The sequence below is a fragment of the Balaenoptera musculus genome, chromosome X, assembly GCF_009873245.2.
Source record: "Balaenoptera musculus isolate JJ_BM4_2016_0621 chromosome X, mBalMus1.pri.v3, whole genome shotgun sequence".
Classification (NCBI taxonomy): domain Eukaryota; kingdom Metazoa; phylum Chordata; class Mammalia; order Artiodactyla; family Balaenopteridae; genus Balaenoptera; species Balaenoptera musculus.
This window is the reverse complement of record NC_045806.1, coordinates 99314580-99340977: the sequence shown is the minus strand read 5'-3', so window position 1 is coordinate 99340977 and position 26398 is coordinate 99314580. Positions and strand designations below refer to the sequence as shown.

At 35.0% G+C, this 26398-nt stretch overlaps 1 protein-coding gene across 1 annotated transcript in view; it reads right to left on the bottom strand.

Annotated features, from left to right (window-relative positions):
- Positions 1 to 26398, bottom strand: part of WDR44 (WD repeat domain 44) — an 81846-nt gene that overhangs the window by 46331 nt on the left and 9117 nt on the right. The window contains exons 2-5 of the mRNA XM_036839914.1: positions 11908 to 11941; positions 6715 to 6789; positions 1960 to 2599; positions 1338 to 1468 (exon numbers count right to left, since the gene is read on the bottom strand). Of these exons, the coding sequence (XP_036695809.1) occupies positions 1338 to 1468; positions 1960 to 2599; positions 6715 to 6789; positions 11908 to 11941 (880 nt within the window). The remainder of the gene's footprint in view (positions 1 to 1337; positions 1469 to 1959; positions 2600 to 6714; positions 6790 to 11907; positions 11942 to 26398) is intronic.

The window sequence follows — 26398 nt, the reverse complement described above, 5'->3', positions numbered from 1 at the left end:
TGCCAGCACTAATACTGCCATTAATCAGAGCTATACACATGGCTATCTTGAGGGTAGGGGTTGGCAAACTTTTTCTGTAGAGCCAGATAGTAAATATTTTAAGCTTTTTGCTTCATATATAGTGTCTGTTGCATATTCTTTTTTTAAAAACAACCCTTTAAAAATATAAAGACCATTTTTAGCTTGGGGACCCTACAAAATCAGGCCACTGTTGACCTCTGCTCTAAGGCTCTGAAAAGACTATAGTGTCTTTTTGTGTGTGTATGTGCTTTGAATTTTATTCCAAGTTCCAGTGGCCACAGAATCCTTGATTTTTAAAAAAAATTTTATTTTATATTGAAGTATAGTTGATTAACAATGTTGTGTTAGTTTCAGGTGTACAGCAAAGTGATTCAGTTATACATATACATGTATCTATTCTTTTCCAAGTTCTTTTCCCTTTTAGGTTATTACAGAATATTGAGCAGAGTTCCCTGTGCTGTACAGTAGGTCCTTGTTGATTATCTATTTTATATATAGTAGTGTATATACGTTAATCCCAAACTCCTAATTTATCCCTCCCCCCACCTTTCCCCTTTGGTAACCATAAGTTTGTTTTCCAAGTCTGTATGTTTCTGTTTTGTAAATAAGTTCATTTGTATCATTTTTTTTTAGATTCCGATATCATATGATATTTGTCTTTCTCTGTCTGACTTACTTCGCTTAGTATGATAGTATCTCCCAGTCGGCTAACCTGCTCTAACCACAGCTACCACATAAGTAACCCCCTTGAATCCCAGAATTTGGCGGTGGTAGAAATTCATGTTATCAAGTCCTTTCTATTGCCTCATATATGGATATATAGCCTAGTGTATCAAGTTTTTTTTTCATGATTAGGAAAAGGAAATTATAAAAAATAAAAGTCCCCAATTTTGACCACTATAGGTCAGATAAATGAAGATTATAGTTGGTATTTATTAATAAATATTACATATAGCAGCATCTGTCACTTTTTGAATACCTACTACATGCCAGGTACTTGGCATACCCTAGCTCATTTCAACCTTGCAAGAAACCTTCAAGGAAGGTTTTCCCCTCATTTCATCAATGAGCCATCTCAGACTCAGATGTTAAATAGCTTGCCAGAATCAGCCAGCTACTTAAGTAGCAGAGCTAGACAAGGGATGTAAGGTAGCCAGGTTTTGGGGACAAGGAAATATTTGGCCTGGAGAAGAAAAGAAGGTTCAACAATCAACAAATCAAAACCAAAACCAAAACCAAAACCAAAACCATCAACAAACCAGCCAGTTGCAGAAAGTTGAGAAAGCCTTTATCAAATATAACACAAATTCACCAACCTGGGCAGTAACTATTTTATCTCCACTGGTAGCACTTGCCAAATCAAGAGAAGGCTGAGAATCTTTGACTGTACTCTCTGAAGCCATGTTTGTAGTTAGGAGAGTATCAGATGTAATATTCTCTTTGGGAACTGCAATAATAATAACAACAACAACAACAACTAATATTTATATAAGACCTTATACATAGCTTGAAAAGTGCTTTAACCTTTATCTGGCTGATGCTTAGAACAATCCTCTGAGAAAAGTGGTTTTATTACTCTCGTTTTATATATGGGGAAACCAGGGTTCAAATATGTTAAATTCCTCAAGGCTACACAACTTACACATGAAGAGAACTAGGACTTGAATTCAAATCGTAAGTGTCCAAATCCTATGCTCTTTTCACTATGCCACACTGGCTCTCCAATGGTAACAGATTTGAAAGTCTGCTGAAATGTTTAATTACAGTAATGTAACAACACCAATGTAAACATTTTGACTTTCTATTACTAAAATAAGTTTTATAACTTGGTCAGCAATGTGGTTATATACAGCAAAAACTGAAAAAAAAAATCAGAAAGTTCAAGTTTCAACTCCAAAAACTCCCCACAAGAATAGCTATTTCTCAATGAATACTTGCCATCTAGATCAGGTGTCTTAAGAGCCTCAAACTCCAATTCGCTTTTCTTTTTTCTTGGTGGTGGAGCAGGTCGAGATGGAGGTGGGGGTCTAGGAGGTGGGAAATTAGTTGGAGGAGGTGGGCGTGCTGGAACAGGCTTCTTTGTACTAGCTACTATATCAGGTTCTGGAGTAAGCTGTCTTGGTGGTTTGGCAGGAGCAACTTCTTCCACAACAGCAAAATCTTTAGTAGATAAGGAGTGTGAGGACGCAGGTTCTAGAACATCACTTTCTTTGACTTCCACTGCTTCCTTGTTCAACACTTCTGTTTCAGTTTCAGGCACATTAAGCTGTTGTTCAGTTGAACTTATTTCAGTTAACTTAGTGGTTTCATCTACTGGCTTGTCACATGTGTCATCAGAAGGAAAACATTTTTTTGATTCTAATTCAGTTTCTTCAGATACATCCTGACTCTCTGCCTTTGGGGAATCTTCCTGCAGTACTTGATCTACGGCTAACAATCCAGGCATATTGCTAAGATCTGTTCCAGCCATGATAGGACTGGCAGTAGCCTGATCAGACTGTGCTTTTCCTTTGGAATCCAAAGAGTCATCTTCAAGCTGCAGTACTTTCTGACTCTCCTCAATAATACTTTCAATAATCTGATGAAAGGTTAAAAAGCAGTTGAAAAAAAACCAGTGAAGCTATTTACAAGAACAAAATAACAGCTAATCATTTATATAGTACTTACTATGTGCCAGGCAATGTTCTTAACACTTTACGTATTTTAATCTTTACAACAACCTTGTAAGATAGCACTCTTACTATCATCATTATACAAATGAGGGAACTAAGGCACAGAGGGACCAAGTGATTTGTCCAAGGTCACAAAGCTAGTAAGTGATGAAGCTGGCATAAAAGTAGGGAGTTTGGTTCCAGACACTGTACTCTTAACCATTATATAGGGAATCTGTGTTAGTACGTGTAATCACAAAAATTCAATCAACCCTGTAAAAGAAAGTTTAAACCTAAATTTACATTCAGATGCTTCATGTCATAGTTCATTTACATATTTATGCCAAGTTAGTTGCCTGCTGGTTTGAGCCTAGTTAACAAAACTATGAGAATAAAAACCACCTTGTACAAGATTTCAAGTTGTTCAGCTCTGAACTCAAGCCTGACATGGAAAGCCAGCAGATGCAGGGAGATTAATGTTCTTAAACAGGCTACATCTAATCCCCTGCTCTGCAGAGAGATGGCAGGACCATGAAAAGAGTTCAAATACCCAGCTCATCTTGCCTTTTTTCCCTTTTATTTCTTATCTACAGTTGAAAACTACAGGCAGGCTTTCTGCGTCTCCTACCAACATTTAGAAGAAAATATATTTTCTACCCAGTCCTGTTATTATTAACACAATAAATCTCCCAGCCCACTCACTTATCTTTCCACCACGGAGACATGGATGACTTCTGCTTTCTCAATTCTTTGGCTCCAGAAAGTTAACAGAATGTGTTATGGAACTATCTTGATGTGGTCTACTACAAATTCATGCCAAGTTGAACTGGATATTAACCCGTTCAATAATATTCATCCCTGATTTCCCAGCATATTCTACATATTAATTTTTCTCAATCTTCAAATTTTTATCCTAGACCTACCTTACTTTTACCAGAGAAATATAAACTAGAGTCCACCTAATTTGTCAATTAGGTAGTTACTGAGCTCTGAGTACTTTAGCAATAACAGAAGCCAGATTACAGTACATTTACGAATGAATAAGAGGTGAAGACATAGGGACAGCCAGCACACTCTGTGTTCTCAAAAAGCTTGGCTATACATGGAAGAGGGTGCAAGAAAATGATCCAGCATTTTTATAAGCAGAGGGGAAGGAGCCAATGGAAAGGAAGATAACAAGTTCTGGAGAAGAAAGGAAAGAGGGTCTGCTGTGTATTAGACCCAGTACACACATTTGCCATTTAATCTTTACACAGGCCTTGTGAGGGAGCTAGATTATCTCCCTTCTACAAAAGCAGGAATCTGAGGTAAAGGCATTAAGTATTTCGCCCAAGGTCCCACAGCTAGTAAGCTACAAAGTCAAAACTGAAATCCGGGTTTTTCTCCAAAGAATCCAGTGTTCTTTATATTATATCATTCTACTTTGGACAGGAAAAAAAAAAGAATACTAAATTCTCAGGAATGGCATGAAAAAGAGGTAAAAGATGAAAACAAGTTTGCAGGTGAGGGAAGTGAGAGATGATGAAAAGGACTGAATTCAGGCTTCTTAGCCTCTAACACCTACATGCAGTGGGAAGCAAGGTTATCTGATGAAAGTAAGCAGATGCAGGTGGGCACAGTGAGCATGAGGTGAATGTAAAGGTTTCAAATAATCACTATGCAGAGTGAAAAGGCCTATGCCATCAGAGGGCTTAAAACAAGGTTGAAAATCTTAAACCTTTTCTAATCCCTTACCTGAGGACAATCTCTTCCTCTTCTGAACTCCTATCACTCTTACTGTTCATTATAATATGAACTAGAATATAAATACAGAGTAGTACATGCGCTAGCTCTATATAAATATTTTCTCCACACCTGGAAAACAAGGCCCATGTTTTCTACCTCTTGATATGCCCCCATAGCACCTATTTACAGTACCTAGCCCTGTTTCCCCACCCCCGTTCCCTGCCGGGTTTCAGGAGGTAGCAAATGGGGAAAGAACAAGAGAACAGTGAGAATCAAGACTAACATAGAAAGGATCATGCTAAAGGAACTGTTTGTTTCCTATCACCTCCCTGCTTCAAAAAAATCATTGCTTTCACAGCGACTGTAAAATAAAAACCAGATGTTTTAGTATGACATCAGAGGCCTTCCCATAATCTGGCCCTAACTTTGGTCTCTAGACTCATCGTCAAACATTCTGCACATTCCTCATCTCCACGCCTTCGGTTATGCCTTTCCTCTTCCATCTCTGCCTGCCCAAATCTTATCCATTCATCAAGAACCAGTTCAGATGCTACGTCCTCCTTCCCCATTCCTATCCTCAAGGAGAAAGTAAAGCCTCCCTTTGTGTTCTTATCAAGTTTGCAAGTTTATTTGAACACTTATTACACTCAGTTTTGTGTTTATCCAATTTTCTCCACTAAAATGTAAGTTACTGGGAACAGGGATTGTGTCCTGATCCAGGGTATAACCCCACAGCCTTTATCATTAATGTTGGATACTTAATTCACTAGAAAAGGCTAGAACTTAAAAAGTAATACCTAGAGTCTTAAGACTCACTCTATGGCTCCATAGTGTTTACTATTTTTTCAGCTTCTAACCTCTCCTTAAAAATCACTTTTTTTGGACTACTAACTACACTTACCCATTTGTAATTTATCCCAAGAAAAAATTCTTAAAAAGGGAAAGAAAAGCTCTAGTGGAAAAACAGAAACTTTTCAAGTTTTCAACAATAAAAATGGCTAGATACATAATAATCCATTTGCTTGATGGAAGCTAATAGACCAAATGAAAACTGAGTATTAAAATCATGTAGAAATATGATGAAAATCAAAAAATGTTAAGAGGAAAAGGTAGAATATAAAATTCTGTCAGAAACAAAACAACACCATCACCAACAAAATTCTATCTACACTACAAATAGGCCAAAAAAAAAAAAAAAAAAAAGCAAATGAGTGAGAACCAGAAGGGAATGCCAAAAAATCAAGACAGCTGTTTGTTTGTGTAGAATTGTGGGAAATTTCTGATTAAAAAAAAAAAGGGTACCACTCTTGTTAGCTCATTCATGCTGATACACAAAACCATTTTTCCCAAAAAGGAAATTTTTCTTTTTAAAGGTAAAAGTGTGATCAATATTAAAATATGTAGTCCATTAATTTCTAAATTCCGTAAGGGTAGAACAATGAATCTACATTGGTGGTGATTTTGCCCAGTATCATTCCCCCAGACATTCAGTGATGTCTGGAGACATTTTTGGTTGTCAAGATGGGGTAGGGGTTGGTGGGGGGGTGGGGGGGGGCGGACGTTGACATCTAGTGAGTCAAAGCCAGGAATGCTGCTAAACAGTCTACAATGTACAGAACAATCTCTCCTTCCCCCCACAACAAAGAATTATTCACCCCAAAGGTGTTGCTGTTGAGAAACTCTGCGATAGAGGATGTGTCGTCGCATTGGTCTCTGGAAATCCACTCGCTAGAACAGTGCCTGGGGCACAGAAAACACTCAAAACTGGTATAAATGAAAAGACACACACCATTCTTTCTCCTTGGGTTTTATCCTGATACTGTGAACAACCCATTGCCAACATTTTTATCTTATGCTCAGTCTCTTCCAGTAAACCAAACCCTGAAGCTTCATATGATCAATTACTTAAAAGTTATCAAAGGTACTAGAAGAGTAATGACTTCTTGTAACCTCTAACTCCTCAAGACATTAGAATTTGCTGCACTGAGTTTTTCAGTACCTTTACTTCTTGGTACTAACCTCAAGAGTAGCTATAGCTTACTCTAATAAAAATACAAGTATAAAAAATAAAAACACATTACAAATCATTTTTCAAAATACTGATTCAAGGATAAATTACCAATTAGTTCAATTACAAAATGCCTTCTAAAAAGCCTGATGCGCCTTCAATCACAAATTCAACAGATTCAGGAACGTTTACTGAACATCCACCACGTACAGGGCACTATACTAAAAGAATATAAAAAATTTTCCACTTTAAATATACCATAAAAATATGACATCTGCTAAACTAATATTGACATTTTATCTTACAAACCTTTTTAGACACATCTTGCTTCAATTCTTGTACAGGGGACTCATTTCCAACTTTGTATGCAGAGTTCTCTGCTTCCTATTTTAAAAAGAAAAGAAACAAAGACCAAATATCTTTTCTTTAAAACTTTGTTTAAAATGGGTATAAATCAGAAATTATAGCATTAATAAATCAAAGGCCCATAAAGAGCTTAGATGTTTGTATACTGATAGATGCCCAGAGATTTTTATGCCAATTGGGACAATTTAATTTGCATAGGAAGGTTACCAATCAGCAATTTTTGATTTTTCTATTGTAATAGGATATTTTCCTTTACATGTACCCAACTTTTTAACATTAAAAAACTGTGCAGGAAGATAAGAACTACTAAGTACCTTTGTAGCTTAAAAAGATTAAGGACTTAAGCAAAGGGTTGAATTAGAATTGTTATTTTTTCCAAAGTATCGCTTCATAAATATGAATAAACACAAAAGTACATAATGAGGAAGACCATGTTCAGAGAATCATTTTCTTAAAAACTCTATACGCTTTAGATAAAAGGAATCAAGATTTAACCGGTATTAAGTGAAGTCTCCAAAACAGTAACAGATGAAAAAAATTAAACCCACCAAAAATACATATATATCTACGTATACATTCATATACACATACGTACATATATATATATATTTGGGAGGTTAGAGAAGGTAAAATGGATGCTGCATTTCTGTTGGAAAAAAAATTCGGGTAAAGTAAGATAATCATACATTTGCAAATCTTAACACAATATTCTTTTCCATCTTAAGTTTTCTTTACATTTATAGAAGTACAGCAATTTGAATGTACTACTAATACTGAGAAAAAAACTTTTCATAATTCTTGGTGTACATCACAGAGCTTGTCAGAAAGTCACTATAACCATTTTTGACAGATAAGTGACCTAAGATACATAAGGATGTATGTATGTATTAAGGTAGCAATTATACAAGTATCAGGACAGGCTCTAATAATCTCTCTACTCCAGAGATTATTATAATGCTAAAGATTTAATGTGCTAGAGAAATTTCTGTAGGACTTCCAATATCTTCAAGCTGAAAAGTTGTTTCATTGAATTCCTCCCAGCATTTGGGAAATACTATCAATTCTTATATAGATTCTTCTAGAGAAAAGTTGTTTCATGGAATTTGAAGTATTAGATAAAATCTAAACTCTACCACAGCCCATGAGCACCTAACATGATATGGCTCCTGCCTACATCTTTGACATCTATATTTCTCACCTCCCTCTCCCATCACAACCACACAATTATACTTTGGCCAACTGGATGGTTCTTTACCATCCTTAGGGTCATAGCTCAGGCATTATTACATCAGAAAAGCCTTCCCTGACCACCCTGAAATAGCCATCTTGACAAGATGAGAGAGAATTCTTGAAAGCTGATGATAGTTAAGAACGGTTAATGCATATTAGAGAAACACCTTCAACTGTCCTACAAATTAACTGTATTTACCCAATTACCCTCCAATAACTGTTCATTAGTAGGGAAATCAGAAGCACTGTACAACCTTAATTCCATGGATATTTTCCCTAAGTTAACCTAAGAAAAATACATACTAATAATTCCTGTACCTCAATTTAATTTGTTTTAATACTTACAAAGATCACAGACCAAAACTGCCAAGCAATGATTAGGCTTCTATTTTATTTGGCTTTAACAAAACTCTCTTAGACTTTGAACTTCTGAAAGATATCAACTCCTATAAGGTAAACTGCTGTTAAGTCCTAGTTTTAAGGAGTGATATGGCACCTACCAGAGGATCTGATCTCTAGAGAGGTTAATTGGAAGATTTCTTAGTAAAACCTGATTTAGTATATATAGTCATCTATGATTCTCTCCTTAGTGAGCTTTAAGGTCCAGGTCCTTCCCCTAGCACCTCGATCACGCTTTGAGGACAAAGCAATGGAAGCCAAGCATGTGCCTACAGACAACCAATGCCAACTTAGCTAGACTTGAGACAGTCCTCAATTATTACCTTTTTCTGGAGATGGGCTGCCCCATTACTGTAGCACAGTACCTACTAAATCCTAGCTTCCCACCATTAGGCCATTTCTCTAACTCCTACCTATCACAACCTCAGATACATGCTTTCTTAAAAGGTATGATAGAGCATTCAATTTCTAGCAATTCACACCACTGTTTCCCTCCATCTGTATTGGATATTAGAGAGCCGTTTGTACCCTCCTCATAGTATTCAGTTATAAGAATTGAGCTTTTTAATTTTAATAAGCACATCCAACAAAAGACCCAGTTTCACAAATCATTTCAACAAAAGTGATCTACACTCAAAGAAATCTTCATTATTATCTACTAAAGAACATTAAGCTAAAAATGTTACCTTACTAAAATGTTACTAAAAAATTCAGGTCACTTCTGGTTTTTAGTAATGAGGAAGTAACTGTGTAATGAGTAATGAGTAATTAACTGTGACTAAAGTGAAATTTTAAAAAATGTTTGAGATGTGACCGCCACTCTTTTTTGCTGAGGAGAGAAAAAAAAAAAAAGAAACAAAAACCAGGAAACAACTCTTAAATAGTTGTCATATGCATCCATCCATTCCTATCAACACCATCCCTCTGTTGGAGTCTCATGTCTTGACATTCTAACCTCTTAATAGCTCTCTCTGCACTTAGTCTCTTTCCCCCGAACTTTCTTCCACCCTTCTACCACTTATCTTTTGTTAATTCCCCAGCAAAAAATCTTGTAAGGCATATAAAAATTGACTTTAAATATCTTGCTTCAAAATTTTAAAGCCCAGATTTCTTAACCTGACATTCAAGGCTCATGGAAATCTGGCCCCAATTTACTTTACCAACATTCCACCACTGAAATGTTTACATTAGTCACACCAGTCTTTCAATGCGCCCAGCAAATTCTCTGCCTTTGCATATTAATTAGTTCATACTATTACCTAACATACAATGCTTTCCCCATTTTTCTCTATCCACCTATGCAAATCTCTCCCAATTTTCAAAGCCTAACACAAGTTCTACCTCCTCCCGAAAAATTTTCTCTCCTATTCCAGGCAACAGTGCTCTCACAATTGCTCTATGTCCCCTTTCCTCCTCCAAACTCCCTGTAGTACTTAAGGTCTGTTCTAGTCTACAAACATCAATACCTCATGTATCATCCCTTCTTATATATATGTATCTTTTCTGTGAGGTTGTAAAGTCATCAAAAATAGGAACTATATCAAACTTTTCTTTGGATTGCTTAAGGTATCAATAGATATGCTGTTATACACAATAAGCACTCAATAACCCATGTACATCCACATCATAGAATATTACTTAACGACAAAAAGGAATAAACCATTGACACATGCAACAACTTGGATGGATCTCAATCATTTGAGCCAACCTCAAAAGGTCACACACTATATGATTCCATTTATAGGACATTCTCAAATGACAAAATTATTGAGATGGAAAACAGATTAGTGGCTGGCTGCCTGGGGTTAGGGATGATGTGGGGAGGTGGTGGGTGTGGCTTTATAAAGGAAGCTCTCTGTGGTGATAAACTAGATCTCATCTGGATTGTGGTGGTGGTTATACAAACATACACATGTAATAAAATGACACAGAACTATACACTCACACTGTACCACCGTCAAATTCTTGGTTTTGATATTGTACTATAATTAAGACATAACCACTGGGGAAAGTGGGTGAAGGATAACAGGACTTCTCTGTACTATCTTTGCAGCTTTCTGTGACTCTATAATTATTTCAAAATAAAAAGTAAAAAAGAACTATATCCAACTTCATATTTATTTACTAAATATGTACATTTTGTATCTAATTTTATTCAAGTTAAGGACAATCTATAATTACTGAGATAAAATAAATTCCCCAAACCTATTTGTTATAACCTAAAAATATCTTAAGATCTAAGTGGCTTTTAAAATCTACAAGCATAAACAGCAATAGTCTCTGGATAGGAGGACTGGGAAGTGGAAGGTGAAGAATGGGAGGGAAGCTACATTTTCAACCATCTTCTTTTCTCACTGAGTGAATTTTAACCATGTCCATGAGTTGTTTTTTAAAATGGTTTTATTAAATAGTTAATATAAAAGAATTTTTATAAAATATAAGGAATAAAGAATTATGATATAACCTTTCTTAAGTACTCAGTTTAAGAAAAAGAACAGTATTACTATTAGCTTTCAAGTCTCTTGTATGTCCTTCTCCATTTCCATTACATTCTTTCCCCCTCAGAGATGACTGATATCCTAAACTTTGTGTTTATCATTCCCTTGCTGTTCTTTATAGTTTTACTATGTTTGTGTCTCTGAACAATATATTCTCTAGTTTTGCATGCTTTTGGACTTAATATAAATGGAATCTTACTACATGTATTTTTGTGTGACTAGTTTTATTTCCCCCACTCAACACCATGGTGCTGAAATTCATCCATGTTATTGTGTATAACTAATTCATTCATAGCCACTGCTACAGAATATTCCATATGAATACACCACAATTTATCAAACAGATCAATATCCAATGTGTATAAACAGAAGGTAGGGACACTGAAACTGAAAAAAAAATACAGCATGTTTGAGATTATACATACATATGTACTGACGTACACACAAACACAACCATACACAAACATACACATATAGTATATATTCTATTTGATGTAAATAGTTCTGTTTGGTGATATTCTTGTATTTAAAATGGTTCTCATTGGCATAATGTCTCAATATCAAACTTCTTTGCTTGAATATAAGGCTAAGATTGATTTTTATATATAATTATGATACCAATACATGTGCCCATAAGAAGTATACAAGTGTTTTGGTTACTCCATATTTCTGTCATGCAAGTATTACTTTTTCAATTAAAAACACACACACACACACAAATACAAGTATTTTATAGTGTTCTTTTATTCTAAAAATTATAAACCAAATAAAAATTAGCAGAAATCTAAAAGATACTTATAGTCCCTTCCTTACAGTACAATATTTATTTAGGTATTTCTAAAGTACCTAATCACACCTAGAGTAAGATACAATGATAATAGTACTTAGCAAAAAATAAGTAATAGCAAGCAAAAGCAGAAAACGAAGAATTACATAAAAGAGAAAAATGAATGAAAAGTGTATACAATTTGTAGAAATATACTTATCACTTTCAGAAAGCACAACTCACCTTTAATGTTGAAATCACAACCTTTCCTGGAGACCTGTTCAGAAATAAAAGCAAGAAAGTGTTGAATAGTGGAAATGAGAAGGGAAATACTTCTACACACTCATTAAAGACAAGCCCATATTTTAAAAAACATTTACAGAAGATATAGAAACCATAAAAAAGTAAAGAAGAAAATTAAAGTGACCCATAGTCTTACAACCAAGAGATTTGAGTTTGTATCTTTTGTCTTCCTAGATATATAACACTATAATTAGCATTAATGTGAATAAAATTTTGTACTCTTCCATGATAAATTGCTTTAAAATAAATTTCTCTAGAAGTGGAATTGCAGGTCAAAAGTATACATACTTTTCAGCATTTTGAGAAACTCTCAAATTGCCCTCCAGAACAGTTGTACCAATTTAAATACACTCCCATTGCTCTGAGTCCCGGTTTCTTAATACCCTTGCCAAAAATGAGTGTTATTTTTAAATGTTTACAAATTTGATAGGCAAAATATATCTTATTGCTGTCTTAATTTGTGCTTCTTTGATTTACAGTATGGATGAAAAGTTTCATGTGCATTAGACATTTACGTTACTTTTAAAGAGAGATAACCTATTTTTGTTTGCAGCTCTTTTTTTTTTTTTAAACTGGAGCAAAACTCTAAAATACAGAGTGCTCTAGATACAATAATTTTAAAAAGTAACTTTTCACCAATTATTTTCACACCCCCCCTTACATTTTTCTTCAAATAGGAACAATTTGATATCTGCTTCAAAGCACAAAGGAGAGACATACCCTTACAGCCGCTTATCAGGGTTATGCAGTAAGAAGCTTTTAAATGATTCATATGCCATTCCTAAATTTTTTAAATGCAGTGATCACAGATGATACAACTTTGTGTTGAAAGGCGCCTTCAAGATCATCTAGTCATAGAGCCTCTTTTTACAGATAAAGAAACCAAGGTGCTGAGAGATTAAGTGACTTTCCCCAAAGTCACAAATTAAGTTGGGGGCAGAACCAAGAGAAGCATCGAGTCCTACTACCATGCTCTTCATGTGCCAAATTCAGTAATCCTTGACCTCTAATCAAAACAGTGTGATAAAAAAATTACTTTTGCCATTCAACAGAAAATCAACCCCTTTATTCAGCAAACATTTATGGAACATCTACTATGTACCAGGGACTAGAGATAGGAAGATGATTAAGACACAATCCCAGTTTAGGGGTTTTTTAAAGCTTGTTTAAAAAACAAAAAAGGTAGCTGTATAAAATAGTGCCTGCCCACTTAATTGCAGTGCCTGGATGATATAATTTCATGTTAATAAAGGACAATTTCCAGGAATGAAAATTTTTATATCCCCAATTACTTGGTTTCCCTGGCAAACATATACTGCTCTGTAACAAAATCCTGTTTATCCGGAGGTGATTAGGACCAAGGTTATTCCAATTTTAGAAAAAGGAATAAATATTTCACAAAAAGGATGTGTAAAATAATACAAGTACAATCAAAACAATAACAAAAATTTAAAAAACAAAAACAAAAAACCTTGAAGAGGCTCAAATTTCCATGTGGCACATATTCTGAATGTCAATCAAGAAAAAAAAAAATCACCTGCCACAGAGGTGTAGCGACAAGAGGAAATAAGATTTTTTTCAAAAAACTTAAGCCCCGTATGAGGTAGAGAAGGCAAGAAAAAGAAAATCTGCCTTCCCCATGACTCCCACTTTGAGAAATCTGATCAGGTTTTTTAGCTGTCCAAAAAACAGAATAGGGCGCCACATTTATCTCTTGTATGTAACTGGTTTCATAAAGAGCTGATTATTCACAGGATCTAAGTTATAGACCAACTGTTGACACACATGGAAATAGTCCAGATTGGTTCTGGTGGGGCTTTACATATAGCTGTGTACAAACTATAAAGAGTAATTTATTACTTCCTTTTGAGAGCCAAGGGAATGCAGTGAAAAGAACATGTGCAGATAGACCTTGTTTGAATACCGGTTCTGCCATTTACCCTGTGGGTGATCTTGATCAATTCATTTAATTTATCCAAGCCTCAATCTCCTCCTTTGGAAAAGGGGTAAAAACATCTACACTTCATAGGACTACTATAAGGATTAAGTGAGAGAGCACATGGGGCACACACAATAAGCTGTAGTTTCCTCAGCAGCTTTGAATTGCTCCATTGAAACTCACAAATAATGAGTGCACCAAGTTTCTCCAAGGGACTTTGTCAGTAGTGGGAAGCCTGAGACCAATTCCTGGATACAGAAAAGATACCCTACAGCCCATAAAGCTCCAGGCTATTTAACAACAGGGAACATGAAAAACACCAGATTATACTGAGCTGGTGATTAAAATGGGATCCTGCTTGCATTTTGTGATGTCATTAAACAAAAAACTAATAACAAAAGCCACTCATGTTCAAAACATAATTTAAATGTTACAAAGTTGTTAAGGTCTTGGTAGGTAGTAAAACATTTCATAGCTTCCTCAAGTCTGATTAAGCCTAAAATTGTCTTTAACAGGGTAGTCTGTAAGACTGGAATTTTTTGTGATACATTTTTTCATCCATTTATAGAACATTAGCATCCAGTAAAAAGTGAAAGCATATTTATAATTTGCAAAGTTGGCTAAAATGACTTGTATCATGTGCCAAAATGAGAAAACAACAATTCATTTCACCATAATAAACAGTAAATCATTATTTAGTATTCCCACAGGAAACGTTCTTAATAGGGGCCTTGTAATAATAATTATACAATGGCCATCATTTATTAATAAGCATGTGCCAAAAATGTGCTAAGACTTGACTTGCTTTTGCTTCTTTAGTCCTCACAACTTTCCAATGAGGTAGTTATATTACCTTCCCTATTTTACACAACAAAAAAACTTGAGGCTTGGGTCAGATGAGGTAATTTAAATTGCACTGCTAGTAAATAACTGGGCCAGAATGTGACCCTAGGCAGTCTGGCTCTAGGGTCTACTCTCTCAACTACATTGCAATATTGCCTCTTTTCTGTGTAAGGTCTTAAAAGATGACGGTTATGAGAATATTCTAAGCGGTGCTATGAATGAACACCAAAGTAAAGGTAATTAGCGCTGCTTCTTGGGTTGTACTAAACTAATTAAGTCAAAGGCTTGAATCCTGATCTGCCTTTAACAACTACAATTAATGCCTAATTGATTTGGCACTGCTAGGCAATAAAATAATGAAATGTTCCATATATAAAACTGCCAGAGAGATGAAGCTTCTCTTTGAGTGCCAAACTTCTGAAAGTGTTTTAAGTACTTTTGAATTTCAAATTTCAAAAGCAGCTTGTAAATAAGTACATTATAGGCTAAGCCTTGCCGTTTCAGTAATCTTTCCCTTGAAAATACCTTCTTAAACAAAGGATATACAATTTTCCCTTTCTTACTGACTCAGAGTAATTATCATGCTCAAATACTACACTATATTTTAATACAGTAATGCCCTCCACGGACCCTAAGGTACAGGGGATTTATTTGCCTTCACACTACAGGACCCTAGGCTACTATGCTTGGAATGTCTGTGTTTTAAAGTTTTGCATCTCCCTCCTCAATAGAAGTGGTCACTTCTTACAGTTGGCCATGTGCCTGCCTTTAAAAGCTTTCTTCCCCCTTCCCTTCTAATTTTTGCTTCTAGTCTGCATCGAGCTGGGAAACCCGGTCTTTAAAAATGGAATTCTATGGTAAAGGAAGAATCCAGAGCTTCTGAGGGTCTCCCCAGACAACCACTCAACTCTTCTCCGTAACTCAGTCTCTAACTTCAAAGTAGAGATAATAACACTATACTATTTCAGAGTGATTATGTGCCTAAAGAAAATAGCTATTCATGTTGGAGTTTGGGGACAGGAGAAATAGGGGACTAGGTCAAGAAAATTAAGTTCTACTCTTGGCTTTCCCAACCAACTAGCTGCAAGACCTTTAAGCAAGGGTTTTCAGAGTTTCTTTAATTTTAGGAAAGTTTATTTTAAGACCCTTCATTAGTTTGGGAGTGAAGATGTAATTTTTATACCATGATTAATGATCTAAATTTTATACCTCTTACTTCCCTTAAATTTGAGATATATTATAGGAAACATGGACATAATCCAGCGCACACACACACATCCAGAAATGTCCGGTAATACTCTGATACATCTAGTTTACTAGAAAAATATTCTTTCAAAATTTTCTGTAGATACTAAATATTAGATTCCTCCTGTTCAAAGGTTAAAGTCAGTAATTTTTCCCATAAAAAGCCCCAATTTTTCCCATAAAAAGCACATAAAATAACTTTTATTACACCCCACACAAGTGAGAGATCTTTAACAAAACTGAAGTTAACAGGTAGATATATTTAAGTATTGGTAGTTTATCTCACTTTAACAAAACCTTTACAAACCAAAATGAGAACTTCAAAAGTTCAATTTTCATTTCAAAAGTTTTTATTATAGGATATTTTTAAATCAAATATTTTTGACACATTTAAATATGATTAACAAAGCTTCATTGAAATAAGAAATGTGCTTCTTACAAAGCTGAACAAAAATATAACTTTAATGGGAGAAACTTCCTTCATCACCTAATAGCATAAAAAAAAAAACCTTCAACATATTCATACTAATTAAAAATGCAGTAAATCTTTGATTTTGCAGCATAGTTTCTGAAATTGAAGACAATGTCTATCAATGGTATTATTAAACTTAAACATGAAAAACAATTTCTGAAACAGCTCCAAAATAAAGTCTAAGTTAAACAAGTATTGGTATTCTACTAAAAAACAAACAAACAAACAAAAACCCACATGGCTTATAGATCAAATACTTATTTTTAGTGTGGCTTGCACTCAGGTTTTGAATATAAAAGCGATTTTAAGGTTAGTATTTCAGCAACTTATACAGATAGAATATTTTAATTCATTATATCCTGTTTTCTGTAAGAAAGTTATTTTCATGCACTCGCTATGTTGAGTTTATACTAACGAACCTCATGTTTGAGTATAAAATAATGTGTGACTGAAGCTTTCTCCGGTCCCTGTCCATTTAGCATTTTAATTATAGTAGTTTTCCTTTTGCATCTAGGGTATTTGTGTTCAGTACCAATGTGCTTTAGTATCTACACAACATTCATTATTTTTAAAATGTTACATGGCATCAAAACATTGCTCTGGTCATTTTGCAGGGCAGTATAGGAATTATTTTTTCTTTTATAAACTCTGACCTGACCCAGTGATAACTTTCAGACACCTAAGGTAAAATTTCATTAGAATAATAAGGTCATTACTTCCAAAGGTAGGTGCTAATCACTGGGATTTGGATCTGATGACAATAATTACAACTTATCCAAAAGTTGCTCAGTAAGTTTCTGTAGGAAGCAAAATGTCAAATCCTTTATAAACTCTGACATAATAATACTGCATTCAATACAATTTCAGTGAAAGGTAAAAATATGCAAGCGATGCAACATTTTATTAATAACCCTCTTAGCTTGATTTTGGAACTTGCTAAACCTGACTCTCTAATTTAGTAATATTGAGAACAGTATTCATTTACTTAATAGAAATAAAATCAATCCAACAGAAGATGCATAGCAGTAGGCTATTTTTAAGAGATCTTGATTCAACATAACTGTGGGTTTTCTGTCACAGGTGTTAGAAGTGAGCATACTACCTAATGATGTTACCTAGTGTTAAAAAGAAATTTACAGCTAATTCTTTACAAAGTCCTAAAAGGATTCTTAAAAAATCAGTAGGAAGGGAAGAATATATATATTTTTCGTGTTTGAAGGAAGTAAGAATCATTTAGACCAACTATCTCATTTTACATGTGAGGAAAATAAGGCCAAAGAAGGTTAAATTAATCCATTCATTCAACATTTGCCTACTGCTTACCTCATACCAGCACAGTGCTAGGCACTGGGTGTAAAGTAGTGAACAAAGCAGACATGGGCCCTGATCTCCTAGAGCTTATGCGAAGATCAAGGGCCTAATAATTAGGCCTAGGACCCAAGTCTCTTTGATGATTCTAACAACACATGCAGCCTGTCAATTTACCCTAATAAGTCTAATATTCTTTCCTGGTTTCACATGGGTAGGTAGCCGGTCAAATGAAACTGGCCATTTATTAAAGCCTTACTTATCTAGGAATGCCACCACAAATTCCCCAGGGAAGGCCTGGGGAGGGGGTCCCAAAGACTGAAAGGGCACCACGACACCAATCTCGAAGTAGAAGGGCTGTAAGTTTAGCTACATAGTAAAAGAACATGAGCTGGAATCAGGAGACCTGAGTTTTAGTTCTGAATCTGCTAGTAACAATGTATGTGACCATAAAAAATATTTTGGGGGAGTTTTTCCAACTTTTAATTATGGCTATTTCAAACATGTACAAAATTGGGAGAATAATATTATGAACCCACATGCACAACATGTTGACCATGGTCAACAGTGATCAATATCAGTATCCCTCCCTCCACTCCCCTGCCAGATTATTTTGAAGCGAATCTCAGGAACTATTTCATTTTTACCCATAAAAATTTCAGTACATATCTAAAACATAACCACAACACTATTATCAAATTTAACAATTCCCTATTATACACAGTCAACATTCATATTTCCCAGATTGTCTCAATTTTTTTTTTTTTACAGTTGGTCCATTTCAATCAATATCCAAATAAGGTCCATGTGCTATAATCAGTTGATATGTCTCTTTCAATCAGTAGGTTTCCTTTCATTTTTTTTATTTCTTGCAGTTCATGTATTGAGGAACTAGGCTGTTCATTCTGAAGAGGATTTTTTAGGGCAGTGAAACTATTGTGTATGATACTATAATGATGGATACATGCCATGAGGCAGTTGTCCAAAACCATAGACTCTACAACACCAAAAGTGAACCCTAAGGTAAACTATGGACTTTGGGTGATTATGGATGTGTCAATGTAGGTTGATCAATTGTAACAAATGTATCACTCTGGTGGGGGACGTTGATAATGCGGGAGGCTATACATGTGTGTGGGGAAGGGGTATATGGGAAATCTCTGTACCTTCCTCTCAATTTTGCTGTGAACCTAAAACTGCTCTTAAAAAAAAGTCTTAAACAAAGATACTAGGTTGTTCATCCCTTAGAATTTCTCATTGTCTGAATTTTGTTGATTGCATCTCCACGGTGACATGTCAAAAGAAGTATTTTAAAGGAGAACATGCAGAAGAGATTGGAGGGATGGAATGGGCACACATCCAAGGAAAAGTATAAAAACCTATAAGAACAGTATCAGAAAGACAGGTGCTAAAAATGTGTGAGGATTTAAAAAAATACCAGAGACAGAGTTTTTCATTATTTTAATTTATATTCAGAACAACAAAAAGAAACTGCAGTCTGCCTATATGTGGATGAATAATATAAAGTAAAAGCCTGCATCAATTCTTTTTTTTTCCAATTAAGATTACTGATTACTGATTAAGATTACCAGAAAGGGAAAAACAAATTATAGAATGAGGAAATTGAATCCCAGAGCATTCAAGGAGATAAAAGTACCTAGCTACTGTAAATGATTTCAGTTCTCCTGTCCCAAATTATATCCCAGCATACTCTGAGAATTTATAGAGTTCAATTTCTAAAACCTCTGAAGAATCAGAGAGATGGAAGAGGATGTTAAGGAAAACTCTGGTAGTCAACACTGGAAAGTAGGTAGATGCTACAAACTATAAACAGATTCACTTGATGTCAATGTCAAGCAAAATTCTTAAACACATTGTGAAATGGTTTAAGGGCCCTAGGCGTGGGGAAAAGATACTCATTTTAAGAGTCAGCAAGCACTCACAGAAAGCCAAACATGCAAGATTAACCTAATTTCCTTTTTTGATAGGGTTACTGGCCTAGAATATAAAGGGAATACTGTACACACACAAAAAATCTGGATTTAAGCACTAAATTTTATAATTCTCTCATGATATCCTTTTAGACAACAAAGAGATGTAGGCTAGAATACACTTAGGTGGGTTTGTAACTGGCTGAACATTACTCAAGGTGTGATTAACGGATCAATGAAAAACCATAAGGAAATATTAAATAATTTTTTTTGTACTCTATCCTACTTGATGTTCTGTCCCACTTGACATTCGAATGTCTTGAATGAGGAAACTGATGGTATATCTACCAAATTTACAGTTGGCACAAAGTTGGAGGGATAGGGAATATACTGGCTGACAGTATCCAAAAATATTTCAACACATTAGAAGGATGGGCCAAATCTTAACAGAATGTAATGTAATAGGGATAAATGTAAAATGCATGATTGGGGAGATATGACTTAACAACAAATCATGTGAAAACATTTAGGTATTTTTGTTGATTGCTCAGACAGAGTAAAGGCTGTGATATGACTACTGAAAGAGCTACTGTGATCTTAGGCTGAATTAGCAGAACTATTATGTACAGGGCAAGGGGAGTGGTAAATTCTACGCTACTTCCCACTGATAGATAAGAGCACGCTTTAGAATATCATGTATCATTGGGATATCACATTTTAAAAGAAACACTGAAAAAACAGAACATATCCAAAAGACAGAAACCAATTTGGTGAATGTTCCAGAAACTGAGTAGAATGATATAAAGAACTAAGGATGGCTAACCCAGAGAAGAGAGAAATGAACGCCTCTTTACCTTTTGGATTTTGGATTTATTTTGGAAAGTACAAGCAGTGAAACTTTGCATATAGGCTAATATTCTTACTGAAGCCTATGTTTTAATTTAACTTTTAAACTGTTATTCTATATTTGATATGTGCAAGAGTATAATGTAGCATAGACATGTAATTATGAAGCACAACAAATAAAATGAACTGTGACTCACTAGGTCACCTGAGAATGAGAACAGCATCAAGACCAGGGCAGCTACTGTCTGCCCTATTCTGCTGACTTTGCCTTAGAGGGAACCACTAGCCCAGATTTGACTTATTGTTCCCTTACTTTATTTTTAAAATGCCATGTATCTCTAAACAATATATTGTTAAGTTTTGTTATTTCTGAGCTTTGTTTTCAGGAATGCACTTACAAAGAAAAAAAGAGTTGGACTCTTAAAATTAACATTGCACTCAAAAATCTCGGTATTCCTGTCAGTTTAAAGGCGACCCTTGTCACTGCATACTCAGTTGTATTTAAGTCTCACAACTGTGCCCATATCTACTAGTCTCCTTTTGCTTCTCCCCCACCTAGGGTTGCCAGATTTAGCAATGATAAATATAGGCTGCTCAGTTAAATTCCAATTTCAGATAAACAACAAATCTATTTTTAGTATGTTTATCTGAAATTGGGATTTAACTGGGAGTCCTGTATTTTATCTGGCAACTCTACCCTACCCCTAAAATAATTAGGTGGACAACTAATTCTATGATCTGTCCGTGTGTGATAAAGGGACAAAGTGGGAGGAATTGTATGGCCAATGTCATTGTATAAATATTAATCTAAGTATTCAACAGCATTCACCGACTGGGGAAAAAAATTACACATGTGTGAATTTAGTCAAAGCTTTTCCAGACAATGCATTCAGTGGATATGCCCAAATGCAAATACTGTATATATGCTATTATGTACATTTTTCAAAAACACTCAGTGAAACAGAGTAGTAAGGTCTATTAACAGCTTCATTATTTTGGCTTAGATTGAACCCCTCAAAAAAACAAAACCAAGATGGCTACTGTAACAAACTGATAAATCTCTAGATATGTAAACTGACTTATAACCATTATTTATAAAGATATTTATATCATTTGTCTTCATGTTAAAAATGAAGTTAACCTATATAGGTCAAATAAAGATCAATAGCCAACTTTCTGGATAAATATCAATTAAAATTATGTTGTCATTAAAAATGGATTCAGTTACTGTATTTACAAAGTCATTTTAGGACACTTCACTTTATAAAAGGGATATCAGAAATATTTCAGATACGTTATTTCTTTTTCAATCAAAAAAACTGATGAGCTTTCTACAATATGAGGTAGAACTTGCTTTTCAATTGTCTCAACATCCTCCCACAACCTGAAGCACTAATGGCTCCTCAATTTGAATGGCAGTCAATACAAGTGTGTATTAAGAACCCGTACAGATTAGATTCCCCAAATAGAAGCCAGTTGCATTCCCTTGCCTGTCTTACTGCAAAACCCACATTTTGAAATCAGGTATAAACACGGCTGACTACTATAATAGTCTAACTTGGTTTTTCAGAGCTTCAGCGAGTGGTTTCTCTCCAGGCAATCATTGAATTACCTTTTCCATCTTCATCACTCATGCACTATGGCTTTAGGGTAATCAGTGCTTAAGTCTACTTTAAAAAAGAACACTGAATTTCTGTAGTTTCAAAGAGTCAGATCCCATAAGCCATCCTACCTCTAGTTTCTCACCCTTTAGCTATAGACAGATCCTTCTGTCTTTTGGGTTTGGTGTTTCTCTTACCTCTTACCTGAGGGTTATCTGAAAAACAAACAAACAAACAAACACAACCTGTAAGCCTTCTGAGAACAGGGCGGAAGGAATGTGCAGACTAAACCTACATTTGCCACCTGCTTCATAGTCAACTAAACAACTAGGAACTCAAAGACCCACTACACAAAATATAACAGTGATCTCACATTTAACATTTCCATTTCCAGACTACTCATTATACTGGGTGAAAACAATATACCAAAACAATTGGGCAACACACAGAAAAATGGACTAACAAGGTCTTCTTTTTTTGTCAGTAAGAGGACTCACTTTTTATTTTAGGTTCTGAGGAAAAAAAGGTGGTTGGCTCTGAAGAAGCCTCTTGTCAGGTTGCAAAATTCCTGACAGACTCCTAAGGAGGTAAAAAAGAGTAATGACATGGAAGGAGGAAGTATAGAGTGAGTCAGCTGGAATAAAGCTGGTGGCTTGACAATCATCTTTCTTATAGAAGGTGACTACCAAGGGCTTAACAGAGAATTGTCCTATAGCTTGATTTTGTTTTTATCCACCTCTTTTTGCCTTTGCCATCAGGAAACTATAAAAGTAAGATAAGCTTAAGCAGTACATCAACGAACTGAATCAAGCAGAGCAAAGAACAGCTTGCCTGTACAAAGGTTTGGGATTCTAAGGTCCTTGAGGTGAACAGGAGGCGAGCGCAGATAAGGCCTTAGCTAGTCATTAAAATAAGCAGGTAATTAAAGAGTGTTGATTTCTAAAGCCCAGCAAACTGAAATAGGAAGATCTGATGGCAAACTAAGACCAACACAAAACTGCTAAGTCTAAACTAGTAATCAGAAAGGTTCTGGTGCTCACAAAACACTGACATGAAGATTTCTTCCCCCACTTAGGCCAGGCAGGAAAACAACAAAAACAAAGCAAAAATCAAAAACAGAACCAAACCTCAGGTTGAAGAAAAATTAAGAACAGTTCAAATTTAGAGAATAAGATACCATTTTTTAAATCTTGCTCCAAGTGCATAATTTTTAAAAATTTGGTATGCAGCATCGTTCATTGGAATTAAAATGTATATACTGATGCGTATACATCATTAATGAATGTATTTATTAATTAGTTACATTGTTATGGCAAGTTTTACTAGATTACATGCTAAGCATAAAACCCCCCATAGAAGGGGGTTTCCCTTGATACATGGCAATACTGGTTTATTAACAAGATTAACAAAAAATGGAGAATATAGTTATGACAGTTATCTAATAGGGAATTAACTGAATCCTCAACATGTGAATTACTACTTTTATTATCCTTTGAAAGACCATTTTAGGTTTTAAATACTATGAAAGCCAAGAAGCAGAATATGTCTAAAATACCTAATGACTATTTTACCATTGATATTAATAGAAATAGATGGAGAGAAAATTTGGCACAATGGCTCTATGTTTTCTGAATATAGGTTTTGTGGCAACATTTTTAAGTGATCTATAATGAAATCAAAGGAAACTTTATAATGAAATATAATTCTAGTCATATAGAAATTACAAATTTAAAGTAGAACTTAAGCAGCTTTATCTTGTCTAAAATGACAAGCTGATTTTTCAAAGCTGATTTATGTAATTCATGTAGTTTTACGCCATATTCCTGAAAGAATAGCTTGATAATCTATTTATTGACAAAATAAACAGAAAAATATATCAGCTCCCTGGGCCTACTCAAGAATTCTAAACTAAAAACATTCTACCCTGCACGTTTACAACCATTCAATAAATACCCACATTCAAGCAATAACTCCAGGGTAGGGCAGCTATATCACAATGTCCCAATTTGTCAAAGTGGGTTAGATGAAAGTCACATCTATTAATGATTTAAAATAATTTCTAGTAAAATCGCAACAGAAACAGATAACTAAATTTATGACTGTCTGGAAAAGTCAATACTAATGCAATTATGCTAAATCACTTTGTAACTTACTTTTTAAAAAGTAAACAAGATGCTGGGCTACAGGCCACTTTACAGAAGCTTTATCAAGTTAATGTGCTAACATGATTTTGTAAGTTACCTAAAACATCCAATGGTGTACTAATCTTTTTTTTTTTAATTTTATTTATTTATTTTTGGCTGCGTTGGATCTTTGTTGCTGCCTGTGGACTCTCTCTAGTTGTGGCAAGCGGGGGCTACTCTTCGTTGTGGTGTGCGGGCTTCTCATTGCGGTGGCTTCTCTTGATGTGGAGCACGGGCTCTAGGCACGCGGGCTTCAGTAGTTGCAGCACACGGGCCCTAGAGCGTGCAGGATTCAGCAGTCGCAGTGTGTGGGCTCAGTAGTTGTGGCGCCTGCGCTGGCTTCAGTAGTTGTGACGCCTGCGCCGGCTTCAGTAGTTGTGACTCAGGGGCTCTAGAGTGCAGGCTCAGTAGTTGTGGTGCACGGGCTTAGCTGCTCCACGGCATGTGGGATCTTTCCCGACCAGGGATTGAACCCGTGTCCCATGCATAGGCAGGTAGGTTCTTAACCACTGCGCCACCAAGGAAGAACCTGTCACAACTCCCCTTTTTAAAAAATTTAAATAAATCAATTCTATTATCAATGAACTGATTATTCAGACTTTGAGATTCTTTGCTTTTCTCCTTTTGAGTTCACTACTTATCACCAAAGATGGGCAGAGGAACAAAAATTCAAACTAAACCATTTATTTGGTTTTTTAAATTACAGAAAAAAAATTACTGTTATCTCTGATAAAAGGTTTGATGGGAAAGGAAGTTGTAAACTAATGACTGAACTGAGGTTTTGGTGTAACTGGTAACATTTAATTATTCATGTTCTCCCTCAATATCATGAATAATAGAAAATTGGACATATTTCAGTAATTAAGCACTTTAGGTTATAAATTCTACTTCTATGCTTTATGTATCTGAATTTCTACTTCTGCATTCTTTAACATGTATTAAAAACTTCATAAATATTCTAGAAAAATCTTAAATTACCCAGAATGCTTACCTACATAAAACAATCTGTAGGCCAAGTTTATTATTAAAGAGATTATTCATCCTTATTTACATCTTAAATAGTAATTACTGAGAACGTAATTTTTCTAATTAGCTACTAGGAATGTATTTTTCCCATTAATTTGATAGCCAAAAGAGGTCTGATTAGCTGGAAAATATTAAAAACTACCACATGCATTCATTGTGACTGCTAGAAAATACCTTTGAAGGGGAAGGGAAAAAAAATAAAGAAACATTGTGTTTCCAATTAGTGGCTTGTAGCCAAAAAATATGAATCAGAGTTATACAGCAAAAAAAAAAAAAAAAGGAAAAAAAATGTGGCGTAACTAAACAACTGACAACAATCCACAAAACAATTACAGAAAAAAAAATCTGTGCTCAAGACTTTTTGATGAGGCACAGAAGCCCAAATCAGCAGTGTCTCACATCTTGAGGGGTTTTCCCTTAGGAACAAAGAACATACCCTTTGAAATGCAGTTAGCAGTGTCTGGGATTCCAGCTCTTTCAGTAGCAAGGTCATTTTCTGACCTAGCTACCGTACCATAATCAATTCTGTCAAAGCTTAAAAAGAAAAGCATAAAAAATACTGCTTTTTGTTGTTTTCAACATACCCAAATGGCAGGAGAGTCAGCCTCATCATTCTAATAATTCACATTTAAAATATAACATCGAAAAATGTTTATAGTTTAGAAAAGTAAAGTGGGAGGAACCTAATGTTTTACATCTCCATTCAAAACCATCACCTAATTACCACAAATTAGTGAAATTCCACTTTTGCTGGCTGACCCCCATTTATGCTGAGCTGTTTTTTTATTTGCAAAATTAGCATAATAACTGCCCTATGCAGCTCACAAAAATTGTCCTATCTTACAGACTTGCAGGATAAATCAGAAGAGATAATGTAAATAAAAGTACTTTGAAAATGAATGCCCAACATTAATTGAGAGTATGGCATTACCATTCTTTGCATGTTTAACAACATGCAGTACTATAATATTTCTTTCTTATTGGGAATACATTCATTCCTGGAAAAAAGAAAGTTGGTAACAAGGAATTGATAAGAT